Source organism: Trachypithecus francoisi, unplaced genomic scaffold (assembly GCF_009764315.1).
Source record: "Trachypithecus francoisi isolate TF-2019V2 unplaced genomic scaffold, Tfra_2.0 Lachesis_group10, whole genome shotgun sequence".
Lineage (NCBI taxonomy): Eukaryota > Metazoa > Chordata > Mammalia > Primates > Cercopithecidae > Trachypithecus > Trachypithecus francoisi.
In genome coordinates, this window is record NW_022681455.1 from 13216238 (window position 1) to 13233673 (window position 17436).

Consider the following 17436-nt stretch of genomic DNA (forward strand, 5'->3'; position numbering starts at 1 on the left):
CTTCCTAAATATGGATATTACCTTATCATATACATATATAAGAAGAAAGTTAAATTATACATTTGTGACTTATTTCCTCTGAATAGTTTAATTTTTTCCTAAAGTAGGAGAGTGCTAATGATAACAGTCACAGCTGATTGAGTTTTATATTTAAGGCAATGTGCTTGGTCTTCATATGTGAAATCTCATTCAATGACAAGTAACTGCTAAACTTAATAAAAATGATTTAAGAAGTAATCACAGTTTATAAATGTTATAGACTGAATGTTTGTGCCCGCCCCACCACCAAATTCATGTGTTGGAGCCCTAACCCACACGTGGCTGTATTTGGTGTAAGGAAGTAACTAAAGTTAAATGAGATTATAAATGTGGATCCCTGATCTGATAGAATTAATGTCTTTGCAAGAAGAGACACCAAAGAGCTCTCTTTCTCTGAGCACACGAACCAAGGAAAGGCCTCATGAGCACACAGCAAGAAGGCAGCCATCTGCAAGCCAGGAAGTGAGCCCTCATCAGAAGTCAAAAGGGTCAAGATCTTTATCTTGGACCTCTGGTCTTTAAAATTGTGAGGAAATAAATTTCTGTTGTTTAAGCCTGTCTATTTTGTCGTGGCAGCCCTAGCAGACTAATATATCAAGCCAAAATTCTGCCTAGGAGAGAGCAAAATATTGTATCTTTAGTTCTTCTGTATATACATGAAAGCCTATCTGTACAAGTTTGTTCATTTGTAGATCAGCTTGACAAACTATGGGCCATATCCCTAGCTTGTAAGGCTTAAAAAGGCAGTGATAATGTCATCCCTAAGTGTTCTCACACTGGAATCCCATGGCTTGGGTTCAAGTGCAACTCTGCACCTTGGGCAGGTCATGTAACATCTTCTTTATCTGTCATGTGTAGATAATAGTGCCAACCTCTCAGAGTTGTTGTAAGCCTTACATAAAGGACTATGTGGAAGGCACAGAGTGCATGATTCGTAATACATAATAAGTGTTACCATGGTGATGATGGGGAGAAATCAAGTCTTCACACAAAATATCCCCTTCAGGCAAAATATTTGTCTGGATAGACATCTGACATAGCTATGCATAGTTACGATTTTTTAAATTTTGGTTCAAAATTATTAGCTAACTTTGGTTCTAACTGTAGATAATAAGAACAACCAAAAACCCTCAATCTAACACTACTGTCTTTGTCTGATAAGAAGTCAAAGCAGTAAGAATGTAAAACCTGACTATCTTAACACTGTCTTCTGAAGACTTCACTGCAGCAGGGTTGATCCAACCATGAGTAGAAAAGCAAGCCGCCAAGCAGGCAATCTTATTTCCATTAACTTGGCACCACAAAACACTTTGAACAAGGGCGCTATTATCTTTTAGGTAACAGGTGGTAGCTGGGGTATTAAGCTGTTCTGGGCATGATTCCAGATTTCCATTCTTCAGTGCTTTGGGCAATACACTTCTATCATAAGGTGATCAATAATAATTAGGTGTCTGGAATGAAATACAGTACACCATTATACTTCCTACATCTGGAAGGAGAAACTCACTTAACTAGCTCTGAATCAATGAATTTTCTTTTTATTCCTGGGGGTAGTGTTAAAGGCAGCAGAGAACAGGGTGGAAATGTGAATTGTGGATCTGAGCACAATCACAAAAAAATCAGATGTTATGATACACTCGCATACAAGTAATAGAAGCAAGCCCCAGAGCATCGAGCATTTGTGTCTAACATCAACACTTTCATCACATGACATTCTCTTTTACTGCAGGGTCACCTGTTTCACATTTAATGAAAAAGTCTGTCCTAATAGGTGATATATAGGTGAAAGAACAAAGTGAAGGTTGTTCGTGGGGCTTAACGTAGTTTATTTTTCAGATCTTAATTTTATCAAGTCATGTTTTATCACATTCCCGTAACAGGGGACCAATAAATGGAGAAGGAATTATTTCTCTTGTGTCTCATCGTTCTCAGAAAAGACAACTGATATTTACTCTGTTCAAATTTGATTTGAAGTTCCCTGTGCAGGTTGGTGCAGAGAGATAGAAAATGGAATCTGTAAGTTGTAACATAAATTTTCCTTGGTGCACTTCCAAGAATGTGCAGCCTGGTCCCTGCAAAGCTATCTTCTCTTAGTTGCTTCTGACTTGTCACGTTAAGGATGATCTTCAAGGATAGTCAATCCTTTTTTCCAAATTCAGAATCCTTACTTCTGTAAAATTACTCACCTCTAAAACTTCCTGCTGGCTTTCTTCCCCCAATGCTTCAAGTTTCCATCTTGCTCTCTGGAGACTTGGAAGGAGACTAAGCAAATGTTTGTTAAGAGCAACCCTTCTACACTCTTATCTGACCTATTTGAAGAAATGACCAGGAAAAGACTTATTGTGGCATTTATTGCCTTATAACCATCCTTTCTTTCATTAACAGGAGTTAGTTTACTGGCCAGCTGCATGATTTTATTATATGATGGCTGAGTGTTTTATTCCCCCTCAGAAACTATTGCAATAGTACAAAGAAGCAGAGTTAGTAAGAATGTCGTTTAAATTTTTTTATTTGGGAAATAAAATACAAATTGAGTAAAAGGGGTTAAGCATCAATATACAGTTTAACAATTGGTCATAAAGTGAATACCGTGTAACCACTGCCCCAGTCAAAAAACTTAAATACTGCCAGCACCTGGAAGCCCCTTAATGTACCTTTCTAATTGTAATTCCCCTCCCCACCAGAGGTAGCCACTGTCCTGATATTTTATTGTAATCATAGCTTTCCTTTTCTTTGTAGTTCTAAAGCTTAGAGATAAATTTCTCTAAACCATATATTGAGTTTTTCTGGTTTTTGAACTTTATATAAATGGAACCATAGTATATGTGTTCTTTTCCCTTGTTTTTTTTTTTTTTTTTTCACTCAACATGGCTTGTAAGATTCATTTGTGTGTTTACTGGTTTCTTTTGAAAATTTGCAAATGTAAGAGAAGTTGAGAGAATTGTATAATGATATAACTATATATTCTATAATTGCATTGCCATCACATAACTAAAATTTGCCTATATCTATTGCTTTTTCCTTCTGAAGTGTTTTAATGTAAATTACAGACATCTGTAATCATACGTCTCCCAAAAAAATAAGGGAAGTGTTCTGTATAATCCAAGACCATTATCATATGTAGCAAAACTAATTCCCTAATATGATCTAATACCCAGTTCATATTCATATTTACCTAGGTGACCCCAAAATGCTTCAACAGCTGATTTGTTCAAACTAAGATCCAATCAAAATTCGTGAAGAATGCATTTTTGACAGCATGCTGAAAATGAGGTTGTTTCCCTTCCTTTTTTTTTCACATATACCTACTCAGTTAACAGAGCTCCCATGGGACCTGGCTTCAGGTACTTCTCCCATAGTCAAGAGGAAAATAAGTAGCCTCCTCTATGTTAATGGCATGGTCTACCTCATACTGTATCACTCCAGAGGAAAGTATGCTAATCTGAGTTACTGTCAGAAGACAAGCCTAGCAGAAATGAGATCAAAACCAAAGTTGTTATCTTGAGGAGATACTCTGTAGTACTGGGCTGCTTGAGGTTCTTCAGCAAGTCTATAGCTTTCTTTATTAGGGGAATGCACAGGAGGGCCGGCCCAGCCAAGGGAGCTCATTGGAATGCAGGTCTCTACTGACTGAAGTTTCTACCAAGACCACAGGAGTGTTGGTCATTCCGATCCAGGTCAGTCATGTCTTCCTAACTTGATATTGCTGGACTTAGGGTTTTCAGTTGTGTTTGTTTCAAATGTTTACCAGAAAGCTCTTGATGAAAGAGCGTGGCCCCTGCTGAGCAAGCTGACCTCCCTGGTGCCTTTTTACAACACAACACCTCATTTGCTTTCTGCAATCTAGTATTTAGATCAGCATCTCCCAGAGGCTTTTTCTCAGACTACTAGCTCCATGGTACTCCGTAAAAGGGTCATATTGTCCAACGAACTGGGGAGAAATGGTGAAACTGAGTTACACTGCTTTCTTTATTCCAAGTCTTCTCGGGGCCTTCAGTGTGCTAATGAACACGGTGATTCTCCAGCAGTACATGGCATTTCCCAAAATTATTTGTGCACAGAACCCTTTTCTCAGAGCGTCTCTGTGGGTCACATTCTGCAAAAACAGACTTTAGAAAGTGCTGAGGTAGATGACTTGGATGTAATTGCAAACCATAGTAAATAAAGTCTCATCTCCTACCTCAGGGGCCATGAAGAATTTATCCAAGCTCACTATATAGCTTGACACAAGTAGAGTGGTTGGGTGTCTGTGTTGGAAATGAGGAATTTTGTTCACATAGACTCCGCTAAAGTTCCTACTGTGATCATGAGGGAGGGGTTAACATAGAGCACAGATCGGGACCTGTGCTTGTTGTCTTTCAACAAGGATAGTGAACCCTCAGATTTCAAGCTTGTCCGACCTGCAGCCCCTGGGCCACCTGCAACCCAGGACAGCTCTGAATGCAGCCCAACACAAATATGTGAACTTTCTTGAAACATTATGAGATTTTTTTTTTTTTTGCGATTTTTGATTTTTTTTAGCTCAATTTTATATGTGGCTCAAGACAATTATTGTAATGTGGCCCAGGGAAGCCAAAAGATTGGGCATCCCTGATTTAGATAGAAGTTCCATGTGGTTTGGATTTTTAGAGGGGAAAAAAAGTTCTTTTTTTTTTTTTTTTTTTATACTTTAAGTTCTAGGGTACATGTGCATAACGTGCAGGTTTGTTACATATGTATACTTATGCCATGTAGGTGTGCTGCACCCATCAACTCGTCAGCACCCATCAATTCATCATTTATATCATGTATAACTCCCCAGTGCAATCCCTCCCTCCTCCCCCCTCCCCATGATAGGCCCCAGTGTGTGATGTTCCCCTTCCCGAGTCCAAGTGATCTCATTGTTCACTTCCCACCTATGAGTGAGAACATGCGGTGTTTGGTTTTCTCTTCTTGTGATAGTTTGCTAAGAATGATGGTTTCCAGCTGCATCCATGTCCCTACAAAGGACGCAAACTCATCCTTTTTTATGGCTGCATAGTATTCCATGGTGTATATGTGCCACATTTTCTTAATCCAGTCTGTCACAGATGGACATTTGGGTTGATTCCAAGTCTTTGCTATTGTGAATAGTGCCGCAATAAACATACGTGTGCATGTGTCTTTGTAGTAGAATAATTTATCATCCTTTGGGTATATACCCAGTAGTGGGATGGCTGGGTCATATGGTACATTTAGTTCTAGATCCTTGAGGAATTGCCATACTGTTTTCCATAATGGTTGAACTAGTTTACAATCCCACCAACAGTGTAAAAGTGTTCCTATTTCTCCACATCCTCTCCAACACCTGTTGTTTCCTGACTTCTTAATGATTGCCATTCTAACTGGTGTGAGATGGTATCTCATTGTGGTTTTGATTTGCATTTCTCTGATGGCGAGTGATGATGAGCATTTTTTCATGTGTCTGTTGGCTGTATGAATGTCTTCTTTTGAGAAATGTCTGTTCATATCCTTTGCCCACTTTTTGATGGGCTTGTTTGTTTTTTTCTTGTATATTTGTTTGAGTTCTTTGTAGATTCTGGATATTAGCCCTTTGTAAGATGAGTCGGTTGCAAAAATTTTCTCCCATTCTGTAGGTTGCCTGTTCACTCTGATGGTAGTTTCTTTTGCTGTGCAAAAGCTCTTTAGTTTAATTAGATCCCATTTGTCAATTTTGGCTTTTGCTGCCGTTGCTTTTGGTGTTTTAGACATGGAGTCCTTGCCCATGCCTATGTCCTGAATGGTACTACCTAGATTTTCTTCTAGGGTTTTTATGGTATTAGGTCTAACATTTAAGTCTCTAATCCATCTTGAATTAATCTTCGTATAAGGGGTAAGGAAAGGATCCAGTTTCAGCTTTCTACTTATGGCTAGCCAATTTTCCCACACCATTTATTGAATAGGGAATCCTTTAGAGGGGAAAAATGTTCTAAACTGACCTGCCTCTCTCTGCTTTTGAGAATCACTTGGCTTTAGTTGCCAAATATAAAAAGAATTTTCTGCCTGGGCACAGTGGCTCACACCTGTAATCCCAACAGTTTGGAAGGCCGAGGCAGGCAGATCGTTTGAGCCCAGGAGTTCGAGACCAGACTGGGCAACATGGCGAAACCCCACCTCTACAGAAAATACAAAAGTTAGCAGGGTGTGGTACCGCACGCCTGTCCCAACAACTTGGGAGGCTGAGGTGGGAGGATCACTTAAGCCTGGCAGGTGGAGTTTCCAGTGAGCCAAGATTGCACCACTGCATTCCAGCCTTGGCAACAGAGTGAGACTCTGCTTCAGAAAATAATAATAATAATAATAATAAATTTTCTTTCATTTTGAATTAGTGATTTGATAAGCTTTCCTTGGGTTATCAAGTAATTGAAAACCTTCTTACCTAGTAATAACTGGGTTACTGGCAAAACGTTTAGATATTCATGGTACCTGAGGCAGTGAAAGACCCAATAGGTGGTACTCATACAAATTGCCTCTAGATTAATGTGACTTTTTCTTGAACATGATATGTTTTTCTTGAACATGATATGTTTATCATATCATGTTGTCTAAAATTAGACATTCAGAGTTGCATTCTTTTTTCTTTTTTACATTTCTTTCCCTTTTCAACATATCATTAGATTGACAACCTTGTTTATTTTTTCATTAACTTCCTTATGAAATAAAAGATCAACAGATGTTTGCCACCTGGTCTTTGACAATGGAAGACCACTATGTTTTTCTCATTGCTCCCCTTTATCCTCTTTTATATATTGTTTATATAAACTTAATTTTGAAACATCTGTTTATCTTAAGAAAGCATTTTTCTCTAGAGATAGCATAAATGTGGACTGATTGTTTCATTTGGAATCCTTCTAGGCTATAGTTGTTGCATCATACTAATACGTGGGTTGATTATTTTGTTTTGAGTCTTTCTAGGCTGCAATTATTGCATCATATGAATAATTCTCATTACTCATGAAGCCAGATGGGAAGTGGAGGCATGTTCTAGGTTCTTGAGGCTCATTGCATTTGTCACTTGTAGATTTCCAGCATAAAAGTTCCTTTCACTGGAGTTGTAAGATTTACAAAGGATAAAAGCTATGGATTTTACTTGCAAGTAAACTACTCAGCAGTAAGCTACCACAAATTTCATCATTTCTCAATTGCTTTTCCCCCTTCAACTTTCTATTCCCTTCAGAATGTAATTTAAAGGCAATTGAGCAGAGAATTCAACAGAGATAGATTATCCTGGAGAGAAATCTAAATAAGTTTCTGCTCTGGTAATCTGAGCAGGGCCAAATGACTTGTTCCAACATCAATATTGCTTTTTCTCCAACTTCTTCATCTTTTTTTTTTTTTTAAATAAAGCAAGCAATACTTAAAAGTTATGGATCTTAAGAGTTGCTTTCTTCCATCAGTACTGGGAGCACATAGAAAATACCTGGTCCAGAAATTGTACATCTAGCTATATATTCTAGAAAAATCCTTATACATGTTTACATGAGTACCTGAACAAGTATGAACACAGTAGCGATGTTTTTATGCCACAGTGTGGGAACAACTTAACTTGCCTTCAGCTGCAGGCTGGTTAAATAAATCATAGTACATATATCCCATGAAATGGCATGCAGTACTCAAAAAGAATGAGGTGGGAAGAGCTATGGAACCATTTGATAAGTTAGAGGAAGAAAAAGACTTGTAGAACAACATGCATAGAATAATTTCATTTAATGGTATTTGTATATGGTATGGGAAGGTATGACTGTTGCAGGGGAGAGGCAAGGAAAAAGATGGAGGCAGTAGTGGGTTTGATGAGTTAGGCTATGGAGGGAGAGATAGTGAAAAGGACTGTTTTCTCTTTATTTCTTGAAGTTTTTTACAGTAAAATATTTTCATGTATTATTTTTATAAATAAGTGTGTGCATGTGTGTGTATGTGCAAGAGATTATTTTTAATACCCTATTTTTAACAAATTCATCTAACCTAGGTATTCCACCAAGGAGAATGAGCCCATCCAAGATGCTTATTTTAAATTCATCAATGTCAAACTGGGCGCAGTGGTGCACACCTGTAATCTCAGCACTCTGGGAGGTGGAGGTGGGCAGATCACCTGAAGTAAAGAGTTCGAGATCAGCCTGGCCAACATGGTGAAACCATAGCTCTACTAAAGATACAAAAAATTAACCAGGCATGGTGGTGGGCTCCTGTAGTTCCAGCTACTTGGGAGGCTGAGGCAGGAGAAACGCTTAAACCCTTAAGCCCGGGAGGCAGAGGTAGCAGTGTGTCAAGATTGAGCCATTGCACTCCAGCCTGGGCGACAGAGCAAGACTCCGTCTCAAAAAAAAAAAAAATTCATCAATGTCAAAGAGGCATAGGATTCCCTGGTTCATCACAAATTCATGTGGAAAGGGAGGAGACTGGGAAAATACATTAAGGAGGTATCATAGGGAACTGGCTTTCAGTAAATACAGCATAGACTGACATGGTGGCTCAGAAGAGGAGTTTAAAAAATTACTAAACTAGAACTACTCTCACTATTAGTAGAGGTGGTCTTTGGTCTTTTATCTCCAGACTCCTCATTTCTAAACTACTGGCTCACATGCAGACAGATTTCAGAACAACAAAGTGCAACAGAAAGCTGTGAGAATTTCCCAGTTCTCCTGTTTTATCCTTCTTTTACAAACCGGTGCAAAGATCGGTGTGTTTTAAACTGGAGATTTGATTATTTTTCAGGTATGGTGAGGCCAACAGATAAGAAAACAACTGCCATTGAAAAGACTGTTTTACTCCCAAATCCCAAGAGCAAGGGGCATGCCAACCAAGCAGGGCCACACAGGGGGAGGTATGGGAGGAAAATGTGGGCATGAGCCTTTTTTTGTGGTTTCCATGGGAAGGAACAGGCAAGACAGAATAAGCAGGCTTAGAATTGGCCAGCAGGAATACTTTCAGTGGGCTCTGTCACATAGCAGCGGTCTCTAGTCATCTAGTACCTGGCCCTGGGGTGCTGAGAACAGGTGCACAGTGGCTGGGAATGTACTAGCTCATTAAAGGAGCTGGTCAGGACTGTGGGCTCTGAATTGATTCATTTGGATCTGAAAGGCACATTCAAAGAATTCTATTCACTCTCTGGGAATCAGCCAGCCATAAGAGAGGTAGTCCATCCAGGGTCAGCAAGGCTCCGAGATGTCAGAGCATCAGTAACACAGAATAAAAGTCCATGGTGAATACACAGTGGTAAGGATGCAAGAATAGCCATGCCTTTTGAGGTTTCATGACTAGTTTTTATATTAAGGCAGAGTTTGAAGGCAAATTTAGAGAGCCTTCCTTGGACATGCCAACCTTTCAATACAGTTTCTTGGGGCTATTTTTGGCTATGTTTGGCACCATAATTGAGAAATCATTCTCCCAGTCATATTTCAGGCAAGAGAGATATGTGAAACCTCTTTTTTTACATGTCTGGGTCTTCTCAGCTAACTTTGTTGGTCTATAAAAGCAAAGCACAATTTGCTTTTTTCCTTTCTCTCTTCAGGCTATCTCATATGTTGGCTTTGAATTGCAGACTAGATGTTTCTAGAAGGAGTCTTTGCACCTTTGCTGGTTTATGTAGTTTTGTTTTGGTGTTTCAGTTGCCAGCATCACATTGTAAAGCCTCTGATGGTTTTCTGCATTGACTGCAGGCTGGAAATTTGGTTATTTTCTAAAGATCAGGGAGTTACATTGGCCACCTTCTAAGCTGCATATTCATCATAGAGAGAACCAGATTCCTGATTTTTCTATTTTGGTTCTACTGACTAATTAGGTGTTAGAGGTTTAAAACACTGCTGAAAAGAAATTTACCTTTATATGCTGTATTTCTAATTTTTAAATGTTAATGTTGGCCTCCTAGCTTTCTGTGGCCTGAAGTTTATTAATTTCTTAATTGTCTGCTTAGATTTACTATTTTCATTTTTTTAACTAATGCTTTTGCTATTACAGGCATTTTTCTTTAACAACTTTATTGAGGTATAATTTACATACCATAAAATGAACCCATTGTAGGTAAACAACTCAATGATTTCAGTAAATTTAAAGAGTTGTGCAGCCATCACCGCAATCCAGTTTTAAACCAAACGGTTTACACCAAAACACCCCCTTGTGTGGACACTTGAATTCTATACTGCCCTGTATTTTATTTTATTTTGTTTTGTTTTTTGAGATGGAGTCTCACTCTGTTGCCCAGGCTGGAGTGTAGTGGTGCGATATCAGCTCACAGCAACCTCCACCTCCTGGGTTCAGGCAGTTTTCCTGCCTCACCCTCCTGAGTAAGCAGGCCGCCATGCCTGGCTAATTTTTGTATTTTTAGTAGAAATGAGGTTTCACCATGTTGGCCAGGTTGGTCTTGAACTCCTGACCTCAAATGAGGCCCACCTCAACCTCCCAAAGTGCTGAGATTACGAGCAATAGCCATCGTGCCTGGCCTGCCCTGTATTTTAATAACTGTATAATATCAGAGTGATTTTTGGATTTGAGAATAGATTTTCTCATTTTAAAAGAAATCCTTGTGACTTTATTTCTTTATGTAAAAATAATATCTGCTCTCATGCTTTTCCAGCACCTCTAGCAATACAGATTTTTGCTTAAAGGAATGGATTGCTTTGTGCTGTTCACTTTCATTTTCTACCTCCCAAAGACCAAACACTCCCAGGCAGTCAGCTCACCCTCACACCTCGGTTCTTATTTACCTGATTTATCTTATCCCTGCCATCCATCAGGCTGGCGCACTACACATCACACCTTTCTTTCACCATGCTTCACTCCTCTTCTTCTAAATTCTTTAACTTTTCATAATTCCTTCTTTTTTCTTCCTTGTTCATGTTTGTTCTACCCACAGCCAAAATTATCGAGGAAGGAGGGTCAGACCATACCTGGTTTGTGAAAAGGGAAACCATTGTATTTTCTTTTTTTCCCCATATTAAGCCCATTTTCCCCTGTGTTTTACGGGTCAGTCATAAACCAGATCCAATGGTTGTCTCTTTGTACAGACAGCCCACAGTATTTTACTTCCTGGAGCAGTAGTGAGCTTGTCCTAGTGTAAAAATTAAAGCAACTTCACCTTGGATGCTAATCCACCATGTTGGCTTCTGATTAACCCCAGGTCTTAGAAGGCCTCTGAGACTTCCACTTTATCTACTGTTCTCTGTGCAAGAGCATGTACTTACCATGAATGGTGCCCTTAGGTCAAAACAACCTTGATGTTACCATGCTTTGGTTGTCCAACACTGTATTTTCAATCATGCAGACTCTTTCCGTTTATTATAGAAACCCTGGGTCTGGGAGAATAATGGCTTGCGGGTCCACTATCTCATCTCACTGCTGCCCAAGACCCAGCCATGGCTTCTGTTTGTGAGTCCCTACTACAAATTCAGAAGATGAATTTTTTTTTTTTTTTGAGGCGGAGTCTCGCTCTGTCGCCCGGACTGGAGTGCAGTGGCCAGATCTCAGCTCACTGCAAGCTCCGCCTCCCGGGTTTACACCATTCTCCTGCCTCAGCCTCCCGAGTAGCTGGGACTACAGGCGCCCGCCACCTCGCTCGGCTAGTTTTTTTTTTTTTTGTATTTTTTTTTAGTAGAGACGGGGTTTCACCGTGTTATCCAGGATGGTCTCGATCTCCTGACCTCGTGATCCGCCCGTCTCGGCCTCCCAAAGTGCTGGGATTACAGGCTTGAGCCACCGCGCCCGGCCTCAGAAGATGAATTTGTTAGCCTTTCTTTGTCCTCTCAGCTTCCTCAGACGTGGGGGGTAGGTGTGCATACACCTGCCTGCTGCAGAACACTTTGACCCCACTTAAACTTAGCTCTGACTTTGGAAGAGCTGCTGAAAGTAAGATCAGAAGAGAGGCATCATGCATACCTTGTTAAGACAGATGGTAAGAAGAAAAGAGTTCCTGGCTGGGCGCAGTGGCTGACACCTGTAATCCCAGCACTTTGGGAGGCCAAGGTGGGCGGATCACGAGGTCAGGAGTTCAAGACCAGCCTGGCCAACATGGTGAAACCCCGTCTCTACTAAAAATACAAAAATTAGCCAGATGTGGCGATGGGCACCTGTAATCCCAGCTACTGAAGAGGCTGAGGCAGGAGAATCGCTTGAACCCAGGAGGCAGGGGTTGGAGTGAGCCGAGACCACACCATTGCACTCCAGCCTGGGCAACAGAGCAGTACTCCTTCTCAAAAAACGAAAACAAAAACAAACAAAAAAACTGAAGAGTTCCTTACAAGGAAGAAGCTCCTGAGAGTAAAGTGGAATTATGTCACTTTACCATGACTTTCAACCCCAAGTAAACTAACAATCAGATTGCCTTCTGTTTTTAGATCCTTGCAGTTTTCCTATACATTATGATCATTCTCACAACAACGTTGCATCATGGAGAAAAAGGGAAGAGCATTAAAATCTCTTTCTGCCCTTCCACTTGCTACTGTGGGACTCTGAGCAAGTTCATTTTCCTGGGCCTTAGGTACCTCACTGTAAAATGGGAATGATTATACTTTACAGGATTGTGGTAAAGATTAAGTTAAGTAACATAATTTTTCACGCTTCTCAAGATGATCTGTGCATTTGCTGTGGGCTTAGGATTCTTTACCAGGAATGGACAAAGCCATAGAAGAAAAAAGCCATCTCCAGCATGTCACTTTAACTTGGAAATTGGTGGTGATGGAGCAGGAGTATTTTCTTATTTAAATTAAAACAGATATATTATGTGATTTCTACATTTACTTTCAAAGGAAACTTCATACATTGAAGAAACATACTTTCTTTAATGCTTGGCATGGGCAACTTTGAGTCATACCCTTGGAGCCCCTAGTATTCTCCCTTTGTCATCAGGAATGTTTCCATGGAAAAGTTTGAGAAGCACTGGTGCGTGAAAGCATCTGGCATAGTCTGTGCCATGTAGCACATTCTCATTTAACTTCCCATGTCTGTTTTATAAAGTATCCAACTGCATTTCCCTGGCACATGCTTGATCACGTCTCTTGGATGTGGCTAGCACTGAACTTGTCATGCATCCTCCAACCCCGATTCTCACCCTGTACTCCCTGCCTTAGTCATGGACAGCACCATCCATTGAGTTATGCAGATCAGGAACCAAGGCATCCTCCTTGGCCTTTCTCTTTCCTGCATATCCGTGTCCAAGCTTTAACATCTAATCGTGTCTGCATTGTCACCTTCACATGTCTTGGGTGCATCTTTTGTCACTGTCAATAGCATCTTCATCTCAGCTACCATCATCCCCTGCCTAGATGCCTATAATCACCTAGTCATTGGCCTCTTTCCAATCCATTCTCTATACTAAAGTGAATGTTCATCTTTCATATCCTCAAAGCTGATCATTTCTTCCCATTGCTCTTAGAATAACATGGTCCATGAGGCCTTTCATGGCCCAGCCCCCTACCCAATCTCAAACATTCTTCATCTGATGCTGGCAGCTGCAGCCACATCAGCTTTCTTTCTGTTCCTTCCTGGTACCATGATTTCTCCATCTAGAGCAGGCTGCTCTATCTGGAGCATTTCCCTTGGCCCCTACCCAGCCCCCCTCAGCTCAAAGGTCTCTTCTTCAGAAAAGCCTTTTCCAACACCCCAATCAGGGACAATATTTACATATGCTCGATAGGAACTTGTCCCTTTTCTTCAGGAGGACTTATCTCAACTTGTGATCACACATTAAGTAATATCATCATTTGACAATGGTCTGAATGTCACACGAGTCTGTAAATTCTATCACAGCAATGGCTGGCTCTTTGGTCACCATTATCTCCAGCCCCAGCCAGTGCCTTTGACTGCGGACAGCGGATCCACAGTTGTTAGTGACAGCTGATGTCCAGATGGCTGAGTGCTTAGCCTGATAACATCCACATTTCTCCTAATAGCTCAGGATCTTGGACCTCCAACTCCAGGGTTCTGCTCACTTCATCGCAGATCTTCCTTTAATGCTGTAGACCAGGTCTCTCTGCTTTAGTCTGTGGTTTAGAACACCTGGGAAACCTCATTTTGTCTAAGAGAAATCTGTTTTATTTATGTGGTTAAGTACAGAAGGGGAAAGCATCTCTTTGCATTTGGATGGCTTTATGTCACCCAAACATCTGTAACAAACCCGATACTTAAAGCCCCCCTGCTTCACCTTACCTGCTCAGTCTTTTCCTACTGTGCTGCTTAGCAGATCTTTTCTTTTTCCCTTTTATTTTTTGGTTGTTGTTATTGTTGTTGTTTTCAGATAGAGTCTCCCTGTGCTGCCCAGGCTGGAGTGCAGTGGTGCAGTCTCGCTCACCGCAACCTCTGCCTCACGGGTTCAAGCAATTCTCCTGTTTCAGCCTCCCAAGTAGCTGGGACTACAGGCATGCGCCACCACTGATGACTAATTTTTGTATTTTTAGTAGAGACAGGGTTTCACCATGTTGACCAGGCTGCTCTCAAACTCCTGACCTCAAATGATCCACCCACCTCGACCTCCCAAAGTGCTGAGATTACAGGTGTGAACCACCATGCTCGGCTGCTTAGCAGATCTTTTCACATCAGGCAGAACTTTCTAACCTAACTGCATGCAATTCCGTATCCCTTCTCCAGCCCTTCCCCAAGCTCTCTTCTGCAAAGAGAACATTTTTCTGCCTTCCTGCCACCATATCATGTCATCTGGTTTGACAAATAAAAACCAAACAGTTTCCATGTTTCCTGCACCCAGCTTTCCCCCTTGTCCTCCCATACAGCCTTCCTGCCACCACTTCCGTAGGTACAGATTTCTGTCTCTATTTTAGGATTAATATGTTCTCCGTCAGCTCTATGTGAGTGCATCCTAACCTAACATTTATTTTTCTCCCTCATACCAGTTAATTCATTATAATTTAAGAGAGGGAACTAGAATGTAACATTTTTAAAATAGTAAGTTCCAAAATATATAATTAGTGATTCTTAGCCGAGTCATGCCTGAAAATAACCCAGAGAGCTTTTTTATCACAATGGAGATGTCCTGGTCCTACCCTGGGCCTATGAAATTGGAATGGTTGGGCTGAGGCATCAGTGTTTTCCCAGTGTGGCAAAGTGACGACTAAGGTCACTTGACTCATGTCCCATAGCTTAGAGGGTGACAGAGTTAGAACCATAATCCACGTTTGCTTGCTTTCTTCCTAGTTCTTCTTCATATTCTTTGGACTAAATTCCGTTGAGGGCAGTGTGTGTTTAATTAATCTGTATCTGAATTTGTCTGCATAAAGTAGTTTCCTTATTTTATAGCTGGTGATTTTCCCCTGAATATGTTTTCGAAGGCTGTGGAGGTTGAGTCAGTGTGTACCAGAGACTCCGCCATCCGCTGGAATAGCCTTCTTTCCTCCCCATGTTTGCCCATGTCCCTCCTTCGAGCCACAGGCCTGTCTTTTGGGCAGCCCCTCACTTCCCCACTCCTGGGCTGTTTCTACTTGATGTGCCCCCCAGCGCACCCACTGTTCCCTCTTCCCTCCTCCAGCCCTGCTGCCACCTTCCCAAGCTCTCGACCTAGGTGCATGGCGGGGCCATGGCGGAGGTGCACTGGGTAACTGAATAGTTCCTTCTCCACTTGGCTGCTCCAGCTTGGAGCCTAAGAGAAAAAGGCAGTGGAGGGGCCGTGCCATGGAAGCCACCCCTCCCTTTAGACAGTATCGCCTCCGGACCATGGGAGGCCACACCAGAGAGCGTCTCAGAAGGTATTTTCACACCATTTTTTGAAATAGTTGGAAAGCAACGGAATCCTCAGTGAGGCCTGATCTCTATGACCTGGATCGTTGAAACAGCAGTCCCTCCTGGGAGGAAGTGCCATGTTCAGGAAAGTTCAGTAAGACGTGAGGTTCGGCTGACATCCAAGGTGGTGTTTCTGGCATTGAATCCTAGTTCCTTTACTCAGTAGCAATGTGACTCTGACAAGTTGTTGAGCTTTTCTCTGCTACAGGTTCAACCATAAATTGGGGTTCAATTAAATAAGAATGCCTACCTTGGCTGGGCACGATGGCTTACGCCTGTAATCCCAGCACTTTGGGAGGCCAAGACCAGTGGTTTATGAGGTCAGGAAATTGAGACCATCCTGGCTAAACATAAAACCCCCTCTCTACTAAAAATACAAAAATTAGCTGGGCACGGTGGCCTGTGCCTGTAGTCCCAGCTACTCAGAAGGCTAAGGCAGGAGAATCACTTGAACCTGGGAGGCAGGAGTTGCAGTGAGCTGAGATCACGCCACCGTACTCCAGCCTGGGCAACAGAGTGAGACTCTGTCTCAAAAAAAAAAAAAAAAAAAAAAAAAGAATGCCTACCCTTTCATTCGTGATAATTTGAAGATTATTTGGAAACTTAAATGACATAATCTGATTAAAAGGCTTATTATGATAGTATCAAAACATATTAATTGGTATGTCTCATTAGCTCACGTTAGCAAAGCACAATTTACAGAAGCTTTCTCGTACATTACATTGCCATATGTGTTAACATAGGATTCTTTAGAAGACACCTTGGTTTCCTACTCACATCTGCTTCCCCGTTTGTCTTTTATTTGTAGCCCTGGAAAGGAAAATATCTATGAGGCAAAGCAGAGAAGAGCTGATAAAGCGAGGGGTCCTGAAGGAGATCTATGATAAAGGTAAGGAGGTTTGGTCTGCCGTCCACAGGCCAAAGAGTCATGCGTAGAATCTGCATGCATATTTCTTGGAGTTCCATTTCGTCTCCTGTATCACAATATATCAGGATTTGAACCGTTAAAACTCCAGACAGTTCTAGAGAGAAAAGAGAACATAACAGACAGTGCTGAAGCTGTCAGCATTATATGAGACGAGGGAAATAAAACTCCCTTTTCTGAGCATTGGAATCAAGCCATAGGAGGCTAAGCAAAATGATGTGGCCCCAGGAATGATGCAGGCACTGGTCGTGAGTCTGTCGGTGTGCAGATACACACGACCAGGCTGCAGTCAGCTGTGTAGGCCCTTTCAGGCACTAGGGATTCCCAAGACAAATGTGAAAAATCCATACTCATCTAGGATTTCCTTAACATGTCTCTCTTTTTTTTTTTGGTCGTCTATATCCCACAACAGAATAAATTAAAGGAGATAAATTTGTGATGTGTAACTATGCATTTAAGATATTGTAAATGATAATATTACAGGCTTCAAATGCTCTGTGAATACATCCACAGATATTTGCTGGTGAATACCACGTGTCCTTTGATGATCGAATTATTGCCTTTAAATATGAATGTATGCAGTAATCTATACAGCATATCAAGTATCTTTCACTCCTCTTTTCTAAGAGCTTTGTGATATTTTATTTTATTTTACATATATATATATATTTTATTTATTTATTTATTTATTTATTTTTTGAGACAGAGTCTTGCTCTATTGCCTAGGCTGGAGTACA

At 41.0% G+C, this 17436-nt stretch overlaps 1 protein-coding gene and 1 long non-coding RNA gene across 16 annotated transcripts in view; one reads left to right on the forward strand and one right to left on the reverse strand.

Moving 5' to 3' along the window:
• PHACTR1 (phosphatase and actin regulator 1) overlaps positions 1–17436 on the forward strand; it is a 596190-nt gene that overhangs the window by 437178 nt on the left and 141576 nt on the right. For all 15 annotated transcript variants that reach the window (XM_033216236.1, XM_033216242.1, XM_033216240.1 and 12 more), the window contains one exon: positions 16583–16663. In XM_033216236.1, the coding sequence (XP_033072127.1) occupies positions 16583–16663 (81 nt within the window). The remainder of the gene's footprint in view (positions 1–16582; positions 16664–17436) is intronic.
• LOC117086739 overlaps positions 1–17436 on the reverse strand; it is a 117981-nt gene that overhangs the window by 53946 nt on the left and 46599 nt on the right. The gene's annotated exons all lie outside the window — the stretch shown is intronic.